This window comes from Hypomesus transpacificus, chromosome 21, assembly GCF_021917145.1.
Source record: "Hypomesus transpacificus isolate Combined female chromosome 21, fHypTra1, whole genome shotgun sequence".
Taxonomy (NCBI): domain Eukaryota; kingdom Metazoa; phylum Chordata; class Actinopteri; order Osmeriformes; family Osmeridae; genus Hypomesus; species Hypomesus transpacificus.
Window position 1 is genome coordinate 1,692,520 of NC_061080.1, and position 17,887 is coordinate 1,710,406.

The following is a 17,887-nucleotide window of genomic DNA, read 5'->3' on the forward strand; positions in this document are numbered from 1 at the left end:
CTCGCGTCCTGAGCGCACAGCACGCTCTCTTCCAACTCGTCTGACAGATCCTCCTCCCCGACCACAGAGCGGCTCGCGTGACGTCATGGGAAAATATCCCACCATGCCGCAAAGGAGAAACAAAAGGGCCGAGAGCGTGTTGTTCTACGGCGGCCATCTTGGATTCCCTGGTCATGACCAAGCTCCTCGTGTGGCTTGAATGGGAACATAATGGGCCACCTGTACAAACATCGGCACAGGTCCGTCCTCTGTTCCGCTGCTCCGACTGTCCTGGTGTTCCGCTGGAGGGGAGGCACATCACGGCTTCCTGTCCCCAAGGGGAGGAGTCTACAGTGGGAGGAGCCTAGAGTGAAGACTGACGCTTCCTGATTGGGCGGCGTGTTCCTCTGACCTCTGTTTGTCCCTTCCCACTGCTCTGCTTCCTCAGGGTCTCTATCTCTGTCACCGGCCTCCACTGGGACGCCTCACTAACACTCGCTCACCCCGCACCGCCGGCCTCTCCACACTCCATAAACCACACAGTCATAATACAGCTGCGTGTGGAACCGAAGCCTCTGTGGATTGGATGATGAAGCCGTTGTTTGTTTGCTCGCTCGTGTGCTTGTTATAGTGGACACTGGCCAGTGCAGTTAACACTCGGAGAGATGGAAGTAGCGTCGTTTTCGATTTGATTATTCATAAGTGACTTAAAAAAAAAGAAATTGCATCACACGTACAGTACACATAGGACATCATCTGCTTATCGCAACACTGACATATTTGAAGAAAGCAGACAACTTCCCTCATTTTCTTTCTTCCTGCTTGTCATTATCTTTGACAATAGCTTTGCTTGTGGCTGACGTTCAGGGAATAAGTTGGTATTTCCATAGAAGGGTCGAAGTTGTTAGTGTGGGAGGTTAGGGTGGAATACATTTAGGCAAGAAGCACTATGGTCTATTGTGGGTATCACTCTGTCTTTCTCTTTCTATTGACCTTTTTATTTAGCTGCTCGTTTACTGCCATTAAGAATAATGTATCCTTTGTACGATATTAAGAAACATTCCTTTAGAGTTGCTTCAGGAGACCGATTGTTTTTAACCGTCAAACTTTGGGCAAACATATCTTAATCGGTGAACACAGAGTAACAATGATCGTTATTATCTACCTGCATGTTTTAGTTTTGTCATTGATCAGTATGAAATGGACAGTTGGTTTTGGTCTTGTTTAAACCCTGTGCTGTGGTGCTCCTCAGGTGTGTTGGGGAGCGTGTGTGCTGTGACAAAGCTCCGTCCTGTAACGTCTCGTCTGTTTCAGGGTGAGCTGGAACGTCAGCTCCTACAAGCCAACCCCATCCTCGAGTCTTTCGGCAACGCCAAGACGGTGAAGAACGACAACTCGTCGCGTTTCGTAAGTGGGACCCGCCGTGCGTTCAAACGGGGCCTCTCCTTTTGCTGTCGTTTTCCCCGTTTCTCCATCATCCGCCACCTGAATGGCATTCATCCGGCCTGTGTTGACATCTTCTGAAATTCCTCGATGCTTCGAGCTAGAGCAGTAGGGGGAAATGCATGGAAAGGAATGTGATTATCCTGCTTTTCCTGTGTAGTAATTACACAGAGGTATTCCAGCTGGACAGTGTAGTCTGCTTCTGCCTCTTAGCGTTTTAATGCACTGGGTCCAGTTTAGACCCACCGCTGTACTGTGCACAGCCGACCACCGCAAACGTCAGCACTCGCGTCCCGGCTGGGGGACAGTCAGCAGGAGAACAGAGACCTCATAGGGAGATCAGGTGTTTCTTTATTGTTGGGGTAACTCAGAGAGGAGGGGGGGGGGGGGCATCTTAATTAGCTTTAGATGGAATTCCCATTGAAGTCCTAGTTTATGTATCTTTGCTACTACACTGAATTTCACCGAAGCCACGGATGCACTGGATTCATAAATATGGAGGAAAAAAGACTAAATGCATGGTTATTATATGATATTCATCTCTGTGCTGCTGCCTAAAACCTGAGTCTGTATCCTCCTCTGAGCTGATGATGAGAAACCTCCTCTGTTCTCCTAACCTTGTACCCAATACGACCTCCCCCCTTAAAGCAGACATGCAAGGACTATGTCCCCTGCCTTGCTTAGTGTGTGTAGCTGATCCCGGTCTCCCGCTCCTCCATATGAATAGAATAGAACCAGACTTGTCTTGCCGCAGGCTCCTGTTGCCCTGAGCTCAAGCCTCGGATATCTATGGGATAACAACCTTTGTTGGCGGGACGTTCAGTCAAACCATGTGAGATGTAGCCCGTTGTTGACTCGTTTTCCGAAATCTCCCCCTTGCATCTTGTCCCTGACTCTTCCGTCATATCTCTGCATCTACAGGGGAAGTTCATCCGGATTAACTTTGACGTCACCGGATACATTGTCGGGGCCAACATCGAAACTTGTATCCTTTCGATATAGGTCAAACCGTGATCTCCTGCAGTATCATGTTGTGAAGCCCCCCCACCCCCACCACCCCACCCCCGTGGCTGCCCTCGGTCCTGCCTGTGTCCTTGACCAGAGCGCGTCAGACCTGCTGGAGAAGTCCAGAGCCATACGTCAGGCCAAAGACGAGCGCACCTTCCACGTCTTCTACCAGCTGCTGGCCGGGGCTGGAGAACACCTCAAGTGTGAGCACCAAGACGCATCATTAAACACCTGTCTACGCCGAGAGCTTGCTGCAATGTCTTTTCATCCACAATGAGTGTATATATACAAAATGCATGTATTTCCCTTGAGGTATACTTTTCTTTCAGTGTTTTAATAAATAGATACATTTCCTAAGTCAACCGAATATGTTGGAATTGAACCGTATTTGGACAGTTTCGACGAGTGGAAAATAATCCAGTCCAGCTCTCCAGAACAACCGTCTTTCTCCTCCTCCGAATCCCTTAAGCATCTGTGTAAACGACCCCCCACACCCGTGTGCGACTCTGAATGGGATCTCCGTGTCCTCCCCCCCTGTGCACATGCAGCCGACCTGCTGCTGGACGGCTTCAACAGCTACCGCTTCCTGTCCAACGGAAACATCCCCATCCCGGGCCAGCAGGACAAGGACAACTTCCAGGAGACCATGGAGGCCATGAACATCATGAGCTTTGCCCACGACGAGATCCTGGGTGAGCGGAGAAGCGCGCCGTTCGCATCGATGAGGAACTCGTCTTTTTAATAACGGTGGTGGAGATGTTTTGAAGAGGTGCATGACCCTTGTTTTTTGTTTGTTTTTTTCTCCCGCCTGCAGCCATGTTGAAGGTGGTGTCCTCTGTGCTCCAGTTTGGCAACGTCATCTTCAAGAAGGAGAGGAACACAGACCAGGCCTCCATGCCTGAAAACACAGGTAGTGGTAGTGCAGGCTACACGAGCTTACGCCTACACACACACACACACACAGGCCACGTCCCTCCCCCCTTAACCCTCCATACCCCACACTGAGCACCCTGCATCAGGCTCGAATGGTTTATCCTGTCCCCTGGACTGGTCAACCCCCATCAAATGACATCACTATTAGGATTCACCCCCCAATCACCACCTAATTTTGGTCCCCCATGAAAAATGTTACGTCCTCTCAGACCACGTGTAGCTCCATGTGTGGTGCTCCAAGGAGGCTGAGGGGGGTACAAAGAGAGGGGGGGGGGACAGGGGTGGGGGGGGGGGACAGAGGGGCTGTACTGAGGGTCGGCCCAGCCTGTTATTGCCCAAATGGGGAAAGCGCCGTCTCTGCAGGAGCAGATGTTTTCATCAGCAGAACCCAGCTCTGGCTCAGTGACCGTTGGGAGAGCGACGCTCTCTCCTCCCTTCGGCCCTTTCTCCACGGGCTCCCACCGTGTCGAATGCCACGGCTCTCCATTTCCGTTGCGGAATGAAATGATAAATGTCATCTTGGGGGTGTTTTGAAACGTCCTAAATCCTGTTTGTTGACTCTTCTGTGTCATAAAGGGCTCGAGGTTCACTGCCCTCTGCTTGAATCTACTGACATATTACAAGAGTTACTGAGGCCAGTAGAGAGCGTGACTCAGATGGTATTTGTTGTAGTGTTTTTCCTGACTGTCGTTAATGGGAAATGTTTAAATTGAGAGAGGTAGAGACTGGTTGCTACTGTCCATAGGGAGCTATCAACCACCTACCATTTGTGGTTCGGGTAGTCTGAAGTTGTGGTCTCACTGTAAATACCTTCTGGCTCTGGCTTTTGTGTGGTAGGAATGCGAGATTGTAAAGTTAGTTCCTTGGTCTATAACTGTTTTGTGAGCCAATAACCTGAATGTTATGGCCTGTCCTTTCATTCTCTCACATCTTAAATTCCAACTTTTATCCCCTTTTTCACACATTCCTCGCTCATGCTTTATCCTTTCCCTCCGTTCCCCTCACCCCTCCCAGCTGCCCAGAAGCTGTGTCATTTGCTGGGGTTGAATGTGATGGAGTTCACCCGGGCCATCCTGTCCCCCAGGATCAAGGTGGGCCGAGACTACGTCCAGAAGGCCCAGACCAAAGAACAGGTACACCACCCTCTTGTCTGTTTATCTATCCCTCGCTCTCTTTCTCTCTCTCTCTCTCTCTCTCTCTCTCTCTCTCTCTCTCTGTCTTTCTCTCTCTCTCTCTCTCTCTGTCTTTCTCTCTCTCTCTCTCTCTCTCTCTCTCTCTCTCTCACACACACACGTGCAGTACATAGTTCAGAACCTTTCATTTGTTCACTCACCACTCCTGGGCAGAATTGCTGACTTCAGATAGAATAATAGTACTGTTTGCTGTGGGTGTGTTGTCTCTTAACTTCCCAACCGCAAAACCACAGCCAAGAGCAACAAACCATAAAGTTTGACCACTGATGGATTTACTAGATAAGGTTGTCCCACCAGTCTTTGTTTACTCAGTGCTGAACACTAAATCCCCATGTTAGTCCATTGCAAATATACCTTTTTGTCTGCATGGAGTTTCCTCAATCACGGTTTAAGGAGCGATATCCATCTCACTCTCCCTTTCATTGTACATCTCTCTCTCCCCCTCCATCTCTCCCCCTCCCTCTTCATCTTCATGTGCGTCCAGGCTGACTTTGCGGTGGAGGCCCTGGCCAAGGCCACGTACGAGCGCCTGTTCCGCTGGCTGGTCCACCGCATCAACAAGGCCCTGGACCGGACCAAGCGCCAGGGAGCTTCCTTCATCGGCATCCTGGACATCGCCGGCTTCGAGATCTTCCAGGTACGCAAGGACCCCCAAAGCAGAGACCTCAGAACGGTTCGAGCATCTTTTAGTGCCCTCGTGTTTACAGAAGGTTCCCTCAGCACGGTTCGAGCATCTTTTAGTGCCCTCGTGTTTACAGAAGGTTCCCTCAGCACGGTTCGAGCATCTTTTAGTGCCCTCGTGTTTACAGAAGGTTCCCTCAGCACGGTTCGAGCATCTTTTAGTGCCCTCGTGTTTACAGAAGGTTCCCTCAGCACGGTTCGAGCATCTTTTAGTGCCCTCGTGTTTACAGAAGGTTCCCTCAGCACGGTTCGAGCATCTTTTAGTGCCCTCGTGTTTACAGAAGGTTCCCTCAGCACGGTTCGAGCATCTTTTAGTGCCCTCGTGTTTACAGAAGGTTCCCTCAGCACGGTTCGAGCATCTTTTAGTGCCCTCGTGTTTACAGAAGGTTCCCTCAGCACGGTTCGAGCATCTTTTAGTGCCCTCGTGTTTACAGAAGGTTCCCTCAGCACGGTTCGAGCATCTTTTAGTGCCCTCGTGTTTACAGAAGGTTCCCTCAGCACGGTTCGAGCATCTTTTAGTGCCCTCGTGTTTACAGAAGGTTCCCTCAGCACGGTTCGAGCATCGAGCATCTTTTTAGTGCCCTCGTGTTTACAGAAGGTTCCCTCAGCACGGTTCGAGCATCTTTTAGTGCCCTCGTGTTTACAGAAGGTTCCCTCAGCACGGTTCGAGCATCTTTTAGTGCCCTCGTGTTTACAGAAGGTTCCCTCAGCACGGTTCGAGCATCTTTTAGTGCCCTCGTGTTTACAGAAGGTTCCCTCAGCACGGTTCGAGCATCTTTTAGTGCCCTCGTGTTTACAGAAGGTTCCCTCAGCACGGTTCGAGCATCTTTTAGTGCCCTCGTGTTTACAGAAGGTTCCCTCAGCACGGTTCGAGCATCTTTTAGTGCCCTCGTGTTTACAGAAGGTTCCCTCAGCACGGTTCGAGCATCTTTTAGTGCCCTCGTGTTTACAGAAGGTTCCCTCAGCACGGTTCGAGCATCTTTTAGTGCCCTCGTGTTTACAGAAGGTTCCCTCAGCACGGTTCGAGCATCTTTTAGTGCCCTCGTGTTTACAGAAGGTTCCCTCAGCACGGTTCGAGCATCTTTTAGTGCCCTCTTGTTTACAGAAGGTTCCCTCAGCACGGTTCGAGCATCTTTTAGTGCCCTCGTGTTTACAGAAGGTTCCCTCAGCACGGTTCGAGCATCTTTTAGTGCCCTCGTGTTTACAGAAGGTTCCCTCAGCACGGTTCGAGCATCTTTTAGTGCCCTCGTGTTTACAGAAGGTTCCCTCAGCACGGTTCGAGCATCTTTTAGTGCCCTCGTGTTTACAGAAGGTTCCTTCAGCACGGTTCGAGCATCTTTTAGTGCCCTCGTGTTTACAGAAGGTTCCCTCAGCACGGTTCGAGCATCTTTTAGTGCCCTCGTGTTTACAGAAGGTTCCCTCAGCACGGTTCGAGCATCTTTTAGTGCCCTCGTGTTTACAGAAGGTTCCCTCAGCACGGTTCGAGCATCTTTTAGTGCCCTCGTGTTTACAGAAGGTTCCCTCAGCACGGTTCGAGCATCTTTTAGTGCCCTCGTGTTTACAGAAGGTTCCCTCAGCACGGCGGGATAGCGCCGCATAGGAGATCAGTGGTTAGTGAATTCAGACGCTCACTCGCTCTGTGACTGTGAAGCTGCAAAGAGTCAGCTCCACGCAGACCTGTTCATCTTTCCAGGGCCCTCTGACAGCTGGCCCTCCTCGAGTCATGATGGCAGCTCTGGGTTGTCGAGCTTGTTTGAGGTATTACTGCCAAAACGACAAGAAAACAAATCTCACAGCCCACGGATCGTATCGTGAAACAACAGAAATCCATCCAGCTTTTCGATTTTGTTTGGACTTATCGCTCTGAAAGACAAAACATAATAATCCAAAGTTCAACTGGGTGGGCAGCTGGTGCCAGTTTGAACTAAAAGCGTCCGGCCTTCCCCACCATGTTCGACTAAGATTTTGGATGGTAATCCACTGTGTTAATCCCTCTGATTTTTTGGGGAGGGAGTGGGCACGTTTTTGAATCCTCAAGTCAGAATTGGCCTCATTGAACTGTTACGCTCCCCCTTTTTTTTCTCTCCCCCCGCAGCTGAACTCGTTTGAGCAGATGTGCATCAACTACACCAACGAGAAGCTCCAGCAGCTGTTCAACCACACCATGTTCGTCCTGGAGCAGGAGGAGTACCAGAGGGAGGGCATCGAGTGGAGCTTCATCGACTTCGGCCTGGACCTGCAACCCTGCATCGACCTCATCGAGAGACCGGTAAGAGTGTGTGTGTTTTGGGTTTGTTTTTTCTCAAAACAGAAAGTCGCCGTTTCCATGTTCCATGCGCCGTTATCACCTTCCTTACCCATCTCACCGCCCGTCTCGGGGAACCTCCCCAACAGGCCAACCCTCCTGGAGTGCTGGCCCTGCTGGACGAGGAGTGCTGGTTCCCCAAGGCCACGGACAAGACGTTTGTGGACAAGCTGAGCCAGGAGCAGGGCACGCACACCAAGTTCCAGAAGCCTCGCCAGCTCAAGGACAAAGCTGACTTCTGCATCATCCACTACGCCGGCAAGGTACGCTCAACCCACGCAGCAGACCATCTGGTGGAGGCCGTTTCTCTGACGCTGAAGAATTCATCTCAAGTCTCCATTAAAACTGCTTGGGGTTGGTTTATTCGTTGAATGGCAGGGGTAGGGGGACGGGAATCAGTCTGGCTTCTGACTCACATCTACCTGGCCAACCCCACAGCCATCCACACAAGGATACTGATCTGTTGAGCCATGCAGATGCTAATGAACGTGGACCCCATTAGGCAGAGCACTTAGAACAGCATCAATCTGCCAAATGACTTGCTGTAACCGTCCCTATAAATGTGGTGTGTGTTACATGATTGAAAGCCCAGATATACACAAATATTTTTTCCATTTCAACCGTCATGGGATCTCTCTCATGTGGAGTTGTTGGAGACACATCAGCTCCTTTTTTTAAAGAGGCTATATAACGTGAGCTGAAGGGATTTTTTCTGTCCCTGTTCCGTGTCTTCCCACTAACTTTTCCCCGCCATCATCCGACTCGTCTTGTCAGGAACTCGTAACCTTGACGCACGTTCGTCACAGTGTTCCAGTGCGGGATTAGAGCCCCCGGCTGTTCTGGCCGGTGTCCTCACCGGCCCGCGTTGCGCAATAGAGTGACCACGTTCACAACAACCGGGCTTCCCCCGCTGTGCGAACCACATCTGGTCACCATTACGCGGACGCTGCTGTTAGAACGTTACGCTCGCGGTGATTCAAGCCGTCACGTCGGCCGGACGCGGGAACAGAGAAGAGGGGGAACGTGACAGTGAACGTAGGCTTTGGCAAGCGCTTTGTAACGCGACATCTCCAGGCTGTTCTTGAAATGCCTCAAAGGGGCTCTAGATTGTTCCACAAGGTTCTGTCGTTCCACTCCTCTGTCCAACGTGGATCCTTCCACTTCCTCAGGTGGACTACAAGGCAGACGAGTGGCTGATGAAGAACATGGACCCCCTGAACGACAACGTGGCCACTCTGCTGCACCAGTCCACCGACAAGTTTGTGGCCGAGCTCTGGAAAGACGGTACATATACATTTACATTGAGTCATTTAGCAGACGCTCTTATCCAGAGCGACTTACAGTAAGTACAGGGACATTCCCCCCGAGGCAAGTAGGGTGAAGTGCCTTGCCCAAGGACACAACGTCATTTTGGCACGGCCGGGAATCGATCCGGCAACCTTCCGATTACTTGCCCGATTCCCTAACCGCTCAGCCACCTGACGGTAGGCCTCCCCCCCTATTTTCATCCAAACCTAATGAGGAATGAAAAGTCCCTTTGGGACTACGAGCCGAAATGTTCATGTACCGTCCTTGATTTGTCATTCTGGAACAGTTAGTTTGAATGTTTCTGTAACTGCGAAGGTAAGATATGTTCCTTTTAGCTTAGTAACCACTGTGATGGGGCAGGTCTGTGTTTGTGTGCTGTTGTGTTTATTTGTCCACCCGTCCCCCCCGTTTCTCTCTGTTGTAGAGATTCAGAACGTTCAAAGGGCCTCATTCTATGACAATGTCACTAGCCTCCATGATCCTCCAGGTGAATGACTGGCCATGACTTTGCTCTAGGTTGCCATGCAGTAGGTTCCATGCTTACCCAGCGCATCATGTAGCCTACATCCAGAAGCTTCCATTGCTTCTAGGCTGCATGGCACAGTGTTTCAGTAAGGACTGGCAATATCAATACCTTTCAGCTTTCCTCTACTCATCAGCCATGCTCTTAGATAATGCAATACTACTAAGTCCAGGGATAAACGAGATGTATTGCCATAGTTTTTATTTTCGAATGTCACGATCCAGTATTGTTCCGAGTTGGATACCTCAATGTTTAAACTGCCCCCTTTAAGAATAGTGGAATTCTTTTGAGCTTTTTACCTTGGGCAACTTTTTTTTCATGACAACAGTTGGTGTCATGAACCTTGTATGGTCCGAACCACTGAAACACAACATGCTCAGGCGCCACTGCACCTTTCTCTGGGATCCGGCCATTTTCCTAAAGGGTCTTATCCCTTCTACTTGAACTGACTGAAGAAAGATTAATAGCCATGAATTTTCCGCTTTTCTTCTGCTAGTCAAAATCCCAGTAGCAGGGAATTGGAACCATATGGAACTGACTTGGCATTTGTTTTGGCCCCGTGTCTCTACGTCAGTACAGTAGGTCCCAACAGTGGGAGCACATCTAAACACTACACAGTGAAATTCTAGAACATTCCACAAGTTTATGGTTACACTGAAATGAACCATGATAATTTACATTAAAATGTTTTGAATGTAACGTCTTCCATACTGCGTTTTCTACCACGTTGAAAGATAGGGAAGCCTACCCCAAACATGTGCCTCTTGTATCAGACTTGTGGACAGCCACAGTGTGAGAACAGCAGGTTGTCTCAGCACAGCGGCAACACAACATCAAATGACGTCTTTAGGAAGGTCATGACCCAGATTAAGACAGAATATTAGACACAGATGACAATGGAGGATATAAGAACACCTAACAGTTAGGATGTAAGACATTGAACGCTTTTCTTTTCTAAAATGCACAAATCAGTACCCAATACGAGCATGCCGAAACTCTTATTGCTGTAAAAGCTTGCTGAAAGGAGTAGGCTAGGATGAATCGTAATGCTTTGGTCAGCACTGTTCCTCATCATCTTAAGCCAGTACAGTGAATCTGTTCAAATATAACTTTATATTCCCGTCTATGAAAGGACAGATGCACAGCCTTTGATTTCAGCATGCATCTTCCAGCTCCAGGTGTAGCTCCTCCCTGTCACTTCCCTTTGCCCCTTGACCTCCACAGGCGCGGCTGGCATTCTAGTCCTAGGTCCTCCTTCATCTCATCCATCCCCACCTGCAGCTGCCATCACCCATCCCTCCATCTCTCTCACCTCTAAACTAAACCCCTCCTCCCCCTCCTCCGTCTCCTCTCTCAGTGGATCGCATCGTGGGCCTGGACCAGGTGGCCGGTATGAACGAGACGGCCTTCGGCTCCACCTACAAGACCAAGAAGGGCATGTTCCGCACGGTGGGCCAGCTGTACAAGGAGTCCCTCACCAAGCTCATGGCCACGCTCAGGAACACCAACCCCAACTTCGTCCGCTGCATCATCCCCAACCACGAGAAGAGGGTGAGGCAGCCGCAAGCCTACGCTTTGGAAACGCGTGTTTGTAGGGCATGGCTGCTTTATTGGGATTGAGACCGTGTTAGAGGGGCAAGAAATGTAAAGGGGAGGGGGAGAGAGGGAGGGGAAGAAAGTGCACAGGCTGGAGTCCAACCCAGGCCCCTGCGGTAAGGCCTCAGCCTACATGATATGTGCACTTATCCAATGAGCCAACGGGGCGCGACTACTGCAGCCCCACTAACTGATAGACGGTTGTTGTTGTGTATCAGCACTGATAAGTGTTTATGGATGAATTGCGGGGTATGGTTTTAAATAATCAACTGGGTCGGTTTATACTCTCTCTCTCTCTCTCTCTCTCTCTCTCTCTCTCTCTCTCTCTCTCTCTCTCTCTCTCTCTTTCTCCCCCTCTCTCTCTCTCTCTCTCTCTCTCTCTCTCTCTCTCTCTCTCTCTCTCTCTCTCCCCCCCAGGCTGGGAAGCTGGAGCCCCACCTGGTCCTGGACCAGCTGAGGTGTAACGGGGTTCTGGAGGGGATCCGCATCTGCAGACAGGGCTTCCCCAACCGCATCATCTTCCAGGAGTTCAGACAAAGGTGACCGGGCCAAAACCCAACGCGTCGTGCCCGATTGCTACGCCGATGCATAATACAGATATGGTTTCACGATGAAGGACAGAGGCTTTAAAGTGGATCGTTTGCTCTGTTTGTTGTTCCCAGATATGAGATCCTCACGCCTAACGCCATCCCCAAAGGCTTCATGGATGGGAAGCAGGCCTGTGAGAGGATGGTAATGGACTTCTGACTCACCCTGCCGACCTCTTCATCTGGGATCAATCCAAATGAAGCATACGGTCTATAGAAATGCATTGGATGTGGCTCTTATTCCACGCTCTAATGTCTTTTTATTTGATTTATTTTTCGTCCACGTTGCAGATCCGCGCTCTGGAGCTGGATCCTAACCTGTTCAGGATCGGCCAGAGCAAGATCTTCTTCCGGACCGGAGTCCTGGCTCACCTGGAGGAGGAGAGGGACCTGAAGATCACCGACGTCATCATCTACTTCCAGTCCGTCTGCCGGGGCTACCTGGCACGCAAGTGAGTTTCCTCCTGAGCCAGGAAGCCACCAAGTCTCCCCTTGGCACGAGCGGGCCCCCTCTCCTGAAAACAAGCTCGTTTGGCATGCGTTAGCCTTTCCAAAGTGACAAAGTGACTGAGGGATTTGTGCATTGTACAATGTAAATATCGGTAGTACCGAGAGAGACAGGAAAGGAGGAGAGAGAGAGTGGACGACATGCAGCTAAGCGCCCAAGGCTGGATTCGAACCCAGCTCTAAAGCCCATTTGCTCTGCGCACTGACCCAGTGAGCCACCTGGGCCGCCCACCTAAAAGGTGTGTCGAGTCCTGACAAGTCTCTTGTGTGTCTCTCTCCAGGGCTTTCTCCAAGAAGCAGCAGCAGCTGAGTGCTCTGAAGGTGCTGCAGAGGAACTGTGCCGCCTACCTGAAGCTGCGTCACTGGCAGTGGTGGAGGCTCTTCACCAAGGTGTGTGTGTGAGTGTGTGTGTGTGAGTGTTTGTGTGTGTGTGTGTGAGTATGAGTGTGTGAGTGTGTGAGTGTGTGTGTGTATGTGTGTGTGTGTGGGGTTTCAGCTTTTTACACACGGGTCAGCCTCAGTACCTCACCCGACCTTCCTGTCTGGTCGTGATCTCCCAGGTGAAGCCCCTGCTCCAGGTCACCAGGCAGGAAGAGGAGATGCAGGCCAAAGACGAGGAGCTGGTCAAGGTGAAGGAGAGGCAGAGCAAGGTGGAGAGCGAGCTGGTGGAGATGGAGAAGAAACACCAGCAGGTAAAACGCCTCTCATCACACGACCCTAGATCGGAAAGGGCATGCTGACAATCTTGTGTTATCATTAAGGATGAGACTGTGGCTTGAGAGATGACTCGCTAAAACAAACATTCTGATAGCGATTGTTGACCCGCACATGAGGCATCCTGAGCACAGAATTCACCCAAGCTAAACTAGGCTTCCTTGCGGTGGTTTCAGTCCCTATTGAGAGTGGTCGGTCTCCCTGGTCTTCCTCTGTGGTTTCAGTCCCTATTGAGAGTGGTCGGTCTCCCTGGTCTTCCTCTGTGGTTTCAGTCCCTATTGAGAGTGGTCAGTCTCCCTGCTCTTCCTCTGTGGTTTCAGTCCCTATTGAGAGTGGTCACTCATCTCCCTGGTCTTCCTCTGTGGTTTCAGTCCCTATTGAGAGTGGTCACTCGTCTCCCTGCTCTTCCTCTATGGTTCCACAGCTCCTGGAGGAGAAGACCATCCTGGCGGAGCAGCTCCAGGCCGAGACGGAGCTGTTTGCCGAGGCCGAAGAGATGAGGGCCCGGCTGGCCGCCAAGAAGCAGGAGCTGGAGGAGATCCTCCACGACCTGGAGTCCCGGGTGGAGGAGGAGGAGGAGAGGAACCAGGGCATGCAGAACGAGAGGAAGAAGATGCAGACGCACATCCAGGTTGGGATGAAAGGTCTTCAAGTAGGACAGGAGCTGGTGTTTACAGCCTGCTTTGCTGACAGATGGGAGAGTTCAGTGATTTATATATATATATATATAACATTGTAACTTTTGTAATATGAAAAAAGCGTCCTAGCGCAAATTGAAGATTCCCAAAATGCGGCCCTATTTACCAGCTCCTGTCACAAATAACACACACATGCACGCATATGCACACGCGCCAGCAGAGTGTGGAGTGAAGACGACCGATCCGAACCCTTGTAAATCTAACGGGTTTCCCCCATGGCGTGGCGTCGTATTCCCCAGGACCTGGAGGAGCAGCTGGACGAGGAGGAGGCGGCCAGGCAGAAGCTGCAGCTGGAGAAGGTGACGGCCGAGGCCAAGATCAAGAAGATGGAGGAGGACATCCTGCAGCTGGAGGACCAGAACTCTAAGTTCCTCAAGGTGAGGCAGGGAGAGGAACCCCCCCCCCCCCCCCCCCAATGGAGTAAATACCAGGAGGGGCAAGCCCCAAGGACAAAGATCCGTTAACGGTAACAGGCCCGACTTAGATGGCACGGGGAGGCAGCGGGCAGTGGAAATGACCAGAAGGTCCTTTTTCCGTGTGAACAGGAGAAGAAGCTCCTGGACGAGCGCGTGAGTGAGATTACCTCCCAGCTGTCCGAGGAGGAGGAGAAGGCCAAGAACCTGGGCAAGGTGAAGAACAAGCAGGAGATGCTGATGGTCGACCTGGAGGGTAAGAGGCTCAGATACCCGCCTCTTCAGTCACGCGTTGGATCCTTCATGCAGTGCCTGCTAGAACAGAGAGAAGGATACCCCCCCCCCAAATAGCACACACAAGGACATGAGGAGGGAGAAAGTGAGAAGTTCAGATGGATTACACCGCTAGATGAGATAGCATTTTTTTTTTATGTGGGTGCAACTGTAACAAAACGGAAGTCGGTGTGCACCTACAGTTTTAGCACCTAGGGTTTTAATAGCTCTCTAAGGGAAAGATCTTGTTAGGACCAGTGACCTAAGCATTGAGTCATGGACAATAGTCTGACCTAGTGAACCTATGCTCCCCCACCTTGTTCTCTCTCTCTCTCCCCCTCTCCCTCTCTCTTTCTCCCCCTCTCTCTCACATTCTCTCTCTCTCCCCCTCTCTCACACTCTCTCTCTCTCTCACATTCTCTCTCTCTCTCTCTCTCTCTCTCTCTCTCTCTCTCTCTCTCTCTCTCACATTGTCTCTCTCTCTCTCTCTCAGAGCGCCTGAAGAAGGAGGAGAAGACTCGGCAGGAGCTGGAGAAGGCCAAGAGGAAGCTGGATGCCGAGACCACCGACCTGCAGGACCAGATCGCTGAGCTGCAGGCCCAGATAGAGGAGCTCAAGGTCCAGCTGGCCAAGAAGGAGGAGGAGCTGCAGGCCGCTCTGGCCAGGTGAGCCTGAACTACAGCACCCACACATCACCAGGACTCTGTGGAGCCTGAACTACAACACCCACGCATCACCAGGACTCTGTGGAGCCTGAACTACAACACCCACGCATCACCAGGACTCTGTGGTGGACACCTGGGGACCAGGATAACCCAATGAGCACACGTGACAACCAGGTAGCCTAATCACTAGTCAGTTTAAACCTCCGTTTGCACAGACACACATTGTTGTTATTATTGATTTGCTATACATGCGGTCTCCATAGAAACAGCACTCCCGGCCATTCTACAGCGCACTGGCCGAAAGGCTGCAATGCAGACATGCTGAGAAGAGTGAGTGAGCGAGTGAGTGTGTGTGTGTGTGACTTGGCTTTGAACTCCGGGATTACGACCGGAGACCCAACCCAGCTGCTCAGCGTTCAGTGGCACCGGTTGGATGGCTTAATCATCGCATGCCACTGCCCTGACTTACTGTCGATCTCAATACACACGTTCCAGCACGGAGCTCACTGCTCAGACCTGCACTTCCCCCAGGGCATGTCGACGGTGATTGATGATGTCCTCCATCCAACCTGTGACCAGAGCGTTTCCACGGAAAGGAATAAAGGGATGAGGCTGGCTGCCACAACGGATCGTATCTCAGACGACAGGGAATCACTCACAGACCTGTTTGTTCTTCAGAGTGCCATTTCAATAGATTTGAATGGATCTGGATGAAACGAAAACACGGCCAGATATGGCTTTTTAAAAGGGTTTTTATACCAGACAGCGTCCAGAAACAGCAAGGGTTTCCACTTGAGTCCAAGTATTACCTCAGTCTAGGAGTTTGATTAATCCAAGTCAAATTCGCAGTCATGCGGAGGCGCAGTGGAAATATTCATGGCCAGCACGTTTGGTTGTCACATTTAATTAAGTCCCCACTTTTGTGAGTGAAAGCTCTGGCCGCGTACAAATGAGTTCCACTTCCTGCAGAGCTAATTGGAATGAAGGTTAATTGGAATCGGTGAGTTGTGACGTTGTACGGCAGCACTGAAGACAGACACCATATATGGGTACAGGCTGAGGGCCATGGAAAAATGGCTGTCTCATGGATTATCCCCTGAAATCATTACTTAGTCACGGTGCTAAACGATTTAACTGTCAATACATTTCCAGAGTCATTGACGGTTTTACTTGTATTGAGTTACCAGAGTCTTGATGATGGATATGAAGTATGAAACAGCTTGTTAACCCCTATTATGGTGTCAGGGCTTCACATACTGAATTTCTGTTATGATTCAACCACCAGAATCATTCGTTTATTTTGGCTCTGGGCCTATAGTCTGTTTTCCTCCAGAGAAGTTAAGCTATAACACTCAAGAATGTCTCAAGAATGCTGGCGTGAGTCTAATCTAGCCTGACCACCAGCAACAACAAATATGCAATCTCAGTATGGGCCCTCGTCAATGGCATTACCTCCTGACTCAAACACACACACACACACACGCATACATACATTCAGGCAGCCAGAATAATACCCAGTGACACTGGTGCCTCACCACTGAAAAGCTTGTTATACTGCCACCATGTGTTCACTGGCCTCCGCCGCCACACCACAACAAGAACCGCTTCGAGGAATCGGATCCATTTACTGTAACAGTCTGAGGACTGACGTCACGTTTTACATACCCCATAGTCTGTTTGGCTAGGATGTTTCAACACAGTTCACAATACCGTTTTTCATGTTACTTGACGTCGCAGGTCATCTCGACGTGCCCCTGTGACGACACTCTGCCGTTTGTCGCACTCAACACCTTTCCACAATGTCACGCCTTAGTTTTCTCCATGCTTGTTTCCGACGGGAGTCGAGTCAGTTGTTGGTTTGTGCTCCCTCGTCAGGGGCGACGACGAGGCGGCCCAGAAGAACAACGCCCTGAAGCAGGTCCGGGAGCTGCAGGCCCAGCTGGCCGAGCTCCAGGAGGACCTGGAGTCGGAGAAGCTCTCCAGGAACAAGGCGGAGAAGCTGAAGAGGGACCTGAGCGAGGAGCTGGAGGCCCTGAAGACAGAGCTGGAGGACACGCTGGACACCACGGCCGCCCAGCAGGAGCTCAGGTACCCGGGGGGGGGGGGGAGGGGCTTACAGGTCATCACTTCCTAACCCTAACCCAGGCCTGGAGGGGCTCACAGGTCATCACTTCCTAACCCTAACCCAGGCCTGGAGGGGCTCACTGGCTTACAGGTCATCACTTTTGGGCTTCAAGTCATTCAGGAATTGAATGCAAGAAGTTGCACAAGGGACAAAATCATCTTTTAGGAGTCTTAAGAATCTAAAAATAAAATTAAAATGGTTGCGCAGATAAGCACCGATAGGTCTTTCTGACCCGTTTATTTTAATTTTTTCCTGTGTTCCCCAGGACCAAGCGAGAGCAGGAGGTGGCCGAGCTGAAGAAGACCATCGACGAGGAGACCAAGAACCACGAGGCCCAGATCCTGGACATGAGGCAGAGGCACTCCAGCGCCCTGGAGGAGCTGTCTGAGCAGCTGGAGCAGGCCAAGAGGGTGGGGGGGCCCTCCGTCACCTCGCACACCACACCTGACAATCATGCTCCCGCCCGCACTACATAGGATTACACACACACAGCATTGGATTGATTGTTTGGTGTGATTTTCCAAACATTTGTTAAGAGTTTTCTTGATGGTATCCAAATTCAGCAACGCTGTTCTAAAACCCAGTGTAGCCTTTCCAAAGTGAACCGTCAACATTTTTGAATCTCCAGTACTGCGTCTGACCCCCCCCCACCATCTACCTGGCTTCCTCCTGCAGTTCAAGTCCAACCTGGAGAAGAACAAGCAGGGCCTGGAGAGCGACAACAAGGAGCTGTCCAGCGAGGTGAAGAGCCTCCAGCAGGCCAAGACCGAGTCGGAGTACAAGAGGAAGAAGATGGAGGGCCAGCTGCAGGAGTCCATGTCCCGGGCCACCGAGGGAGAGAGGGCCAAGGTGGAGCTGGCCGAGCGCACGCACAAACTACAGGTCAGAGGGCAAAACTGTCAGGTGCTTGGTTTGGGGGGAGGGGTGTCTGTGTGT

At 51.0% G+C, this 17,887-nt stretch overlaps 1 protein-coding gene across 2 annotated transcripts in view; it reads left to right on the forward strand.

The window, feature by feature from the left end:
• myh10 (myosin, heavy chain 10, non-muscle) overlaps positions 1-17,887 on the forward strand; it is a 52,907-nt gene that overhangs the window by 26,570 nt on the left and 8,450 nt on the right. For both annotated transcript variants that reach the window (XM_047043522.1, XM_047043523.1), the window contains 23 exons: positions 1,294-1,386; positions 2,344-2,407; positions 2,535-2,633; positions 2,979-3,122; positions 3,245-3,340; positions 4,378-4,496; positions 5,041-5,193; positions 7,333-7,506; positions 7,632-7,805; positions 8,712-8,826; positions 10,731-10,924; positions 11,387-11,508; positions 11,632-11,701; positions 11,848-12,008; positions 12,345-12,453; positions 12,624-12,755; positions 13,202-13,408; positions 13,715-13,852; positions 14,021-14,144; positions 14,655-14,826; positions 16,702-16,914; positions 17,217-17,361; positions 17,627-17,833. In XM_047043522.1, the coding sequence (XP_046899478.1) occupies positions 1,294-1,386; positions 2,344-2,407; positions 2,535-2,633; positions 2,979-3,122; positions 3,245-3,340; positions 4,378-4,496; positions 5,041-5,193; positions 7,333-7,506; positions 7,632-7,805; positions 8,712-8,826; positions 10,731-10,924; positions 11,387-11,508; positions 11,632-11,701; positions 11,848-12,008; positions 12,345-12,453; positions 12,624-12,755; positions 13,202-13,408; positions 13,715-13,852; positions 14,021-14,144; positions 14,655-14,826; positions 16,702-16,914; positions 17,217-17,361; positions 17,627-17,833 (3,225 nt within the window). The remainder of the gene's footprint in view (positions 1-1,293; positions 1,387-2,343; positions 2,408-2,534; positions 2,634-2,978; positions 3,123-3,244; positions 3,341-4,377; positions 4,497-5,040; positions 5,194-7,332; positions 7,507-7,631; positions 7,806-8,711; positions 8,827-10,730; positions 10,925-11,386; positions 11,509-11,631; positions 11,702-11,847; positions 12,009-12,344; positions 12,454-12,623; positions 12,756-13,201; positions 13,409-13,714; positions 13,853-14,020; positions 14,145-14,654; positions 14,827-16,701; positions 16,915-17,216; positions 17,362-17,626; positions 17,834-17,887) is intronic.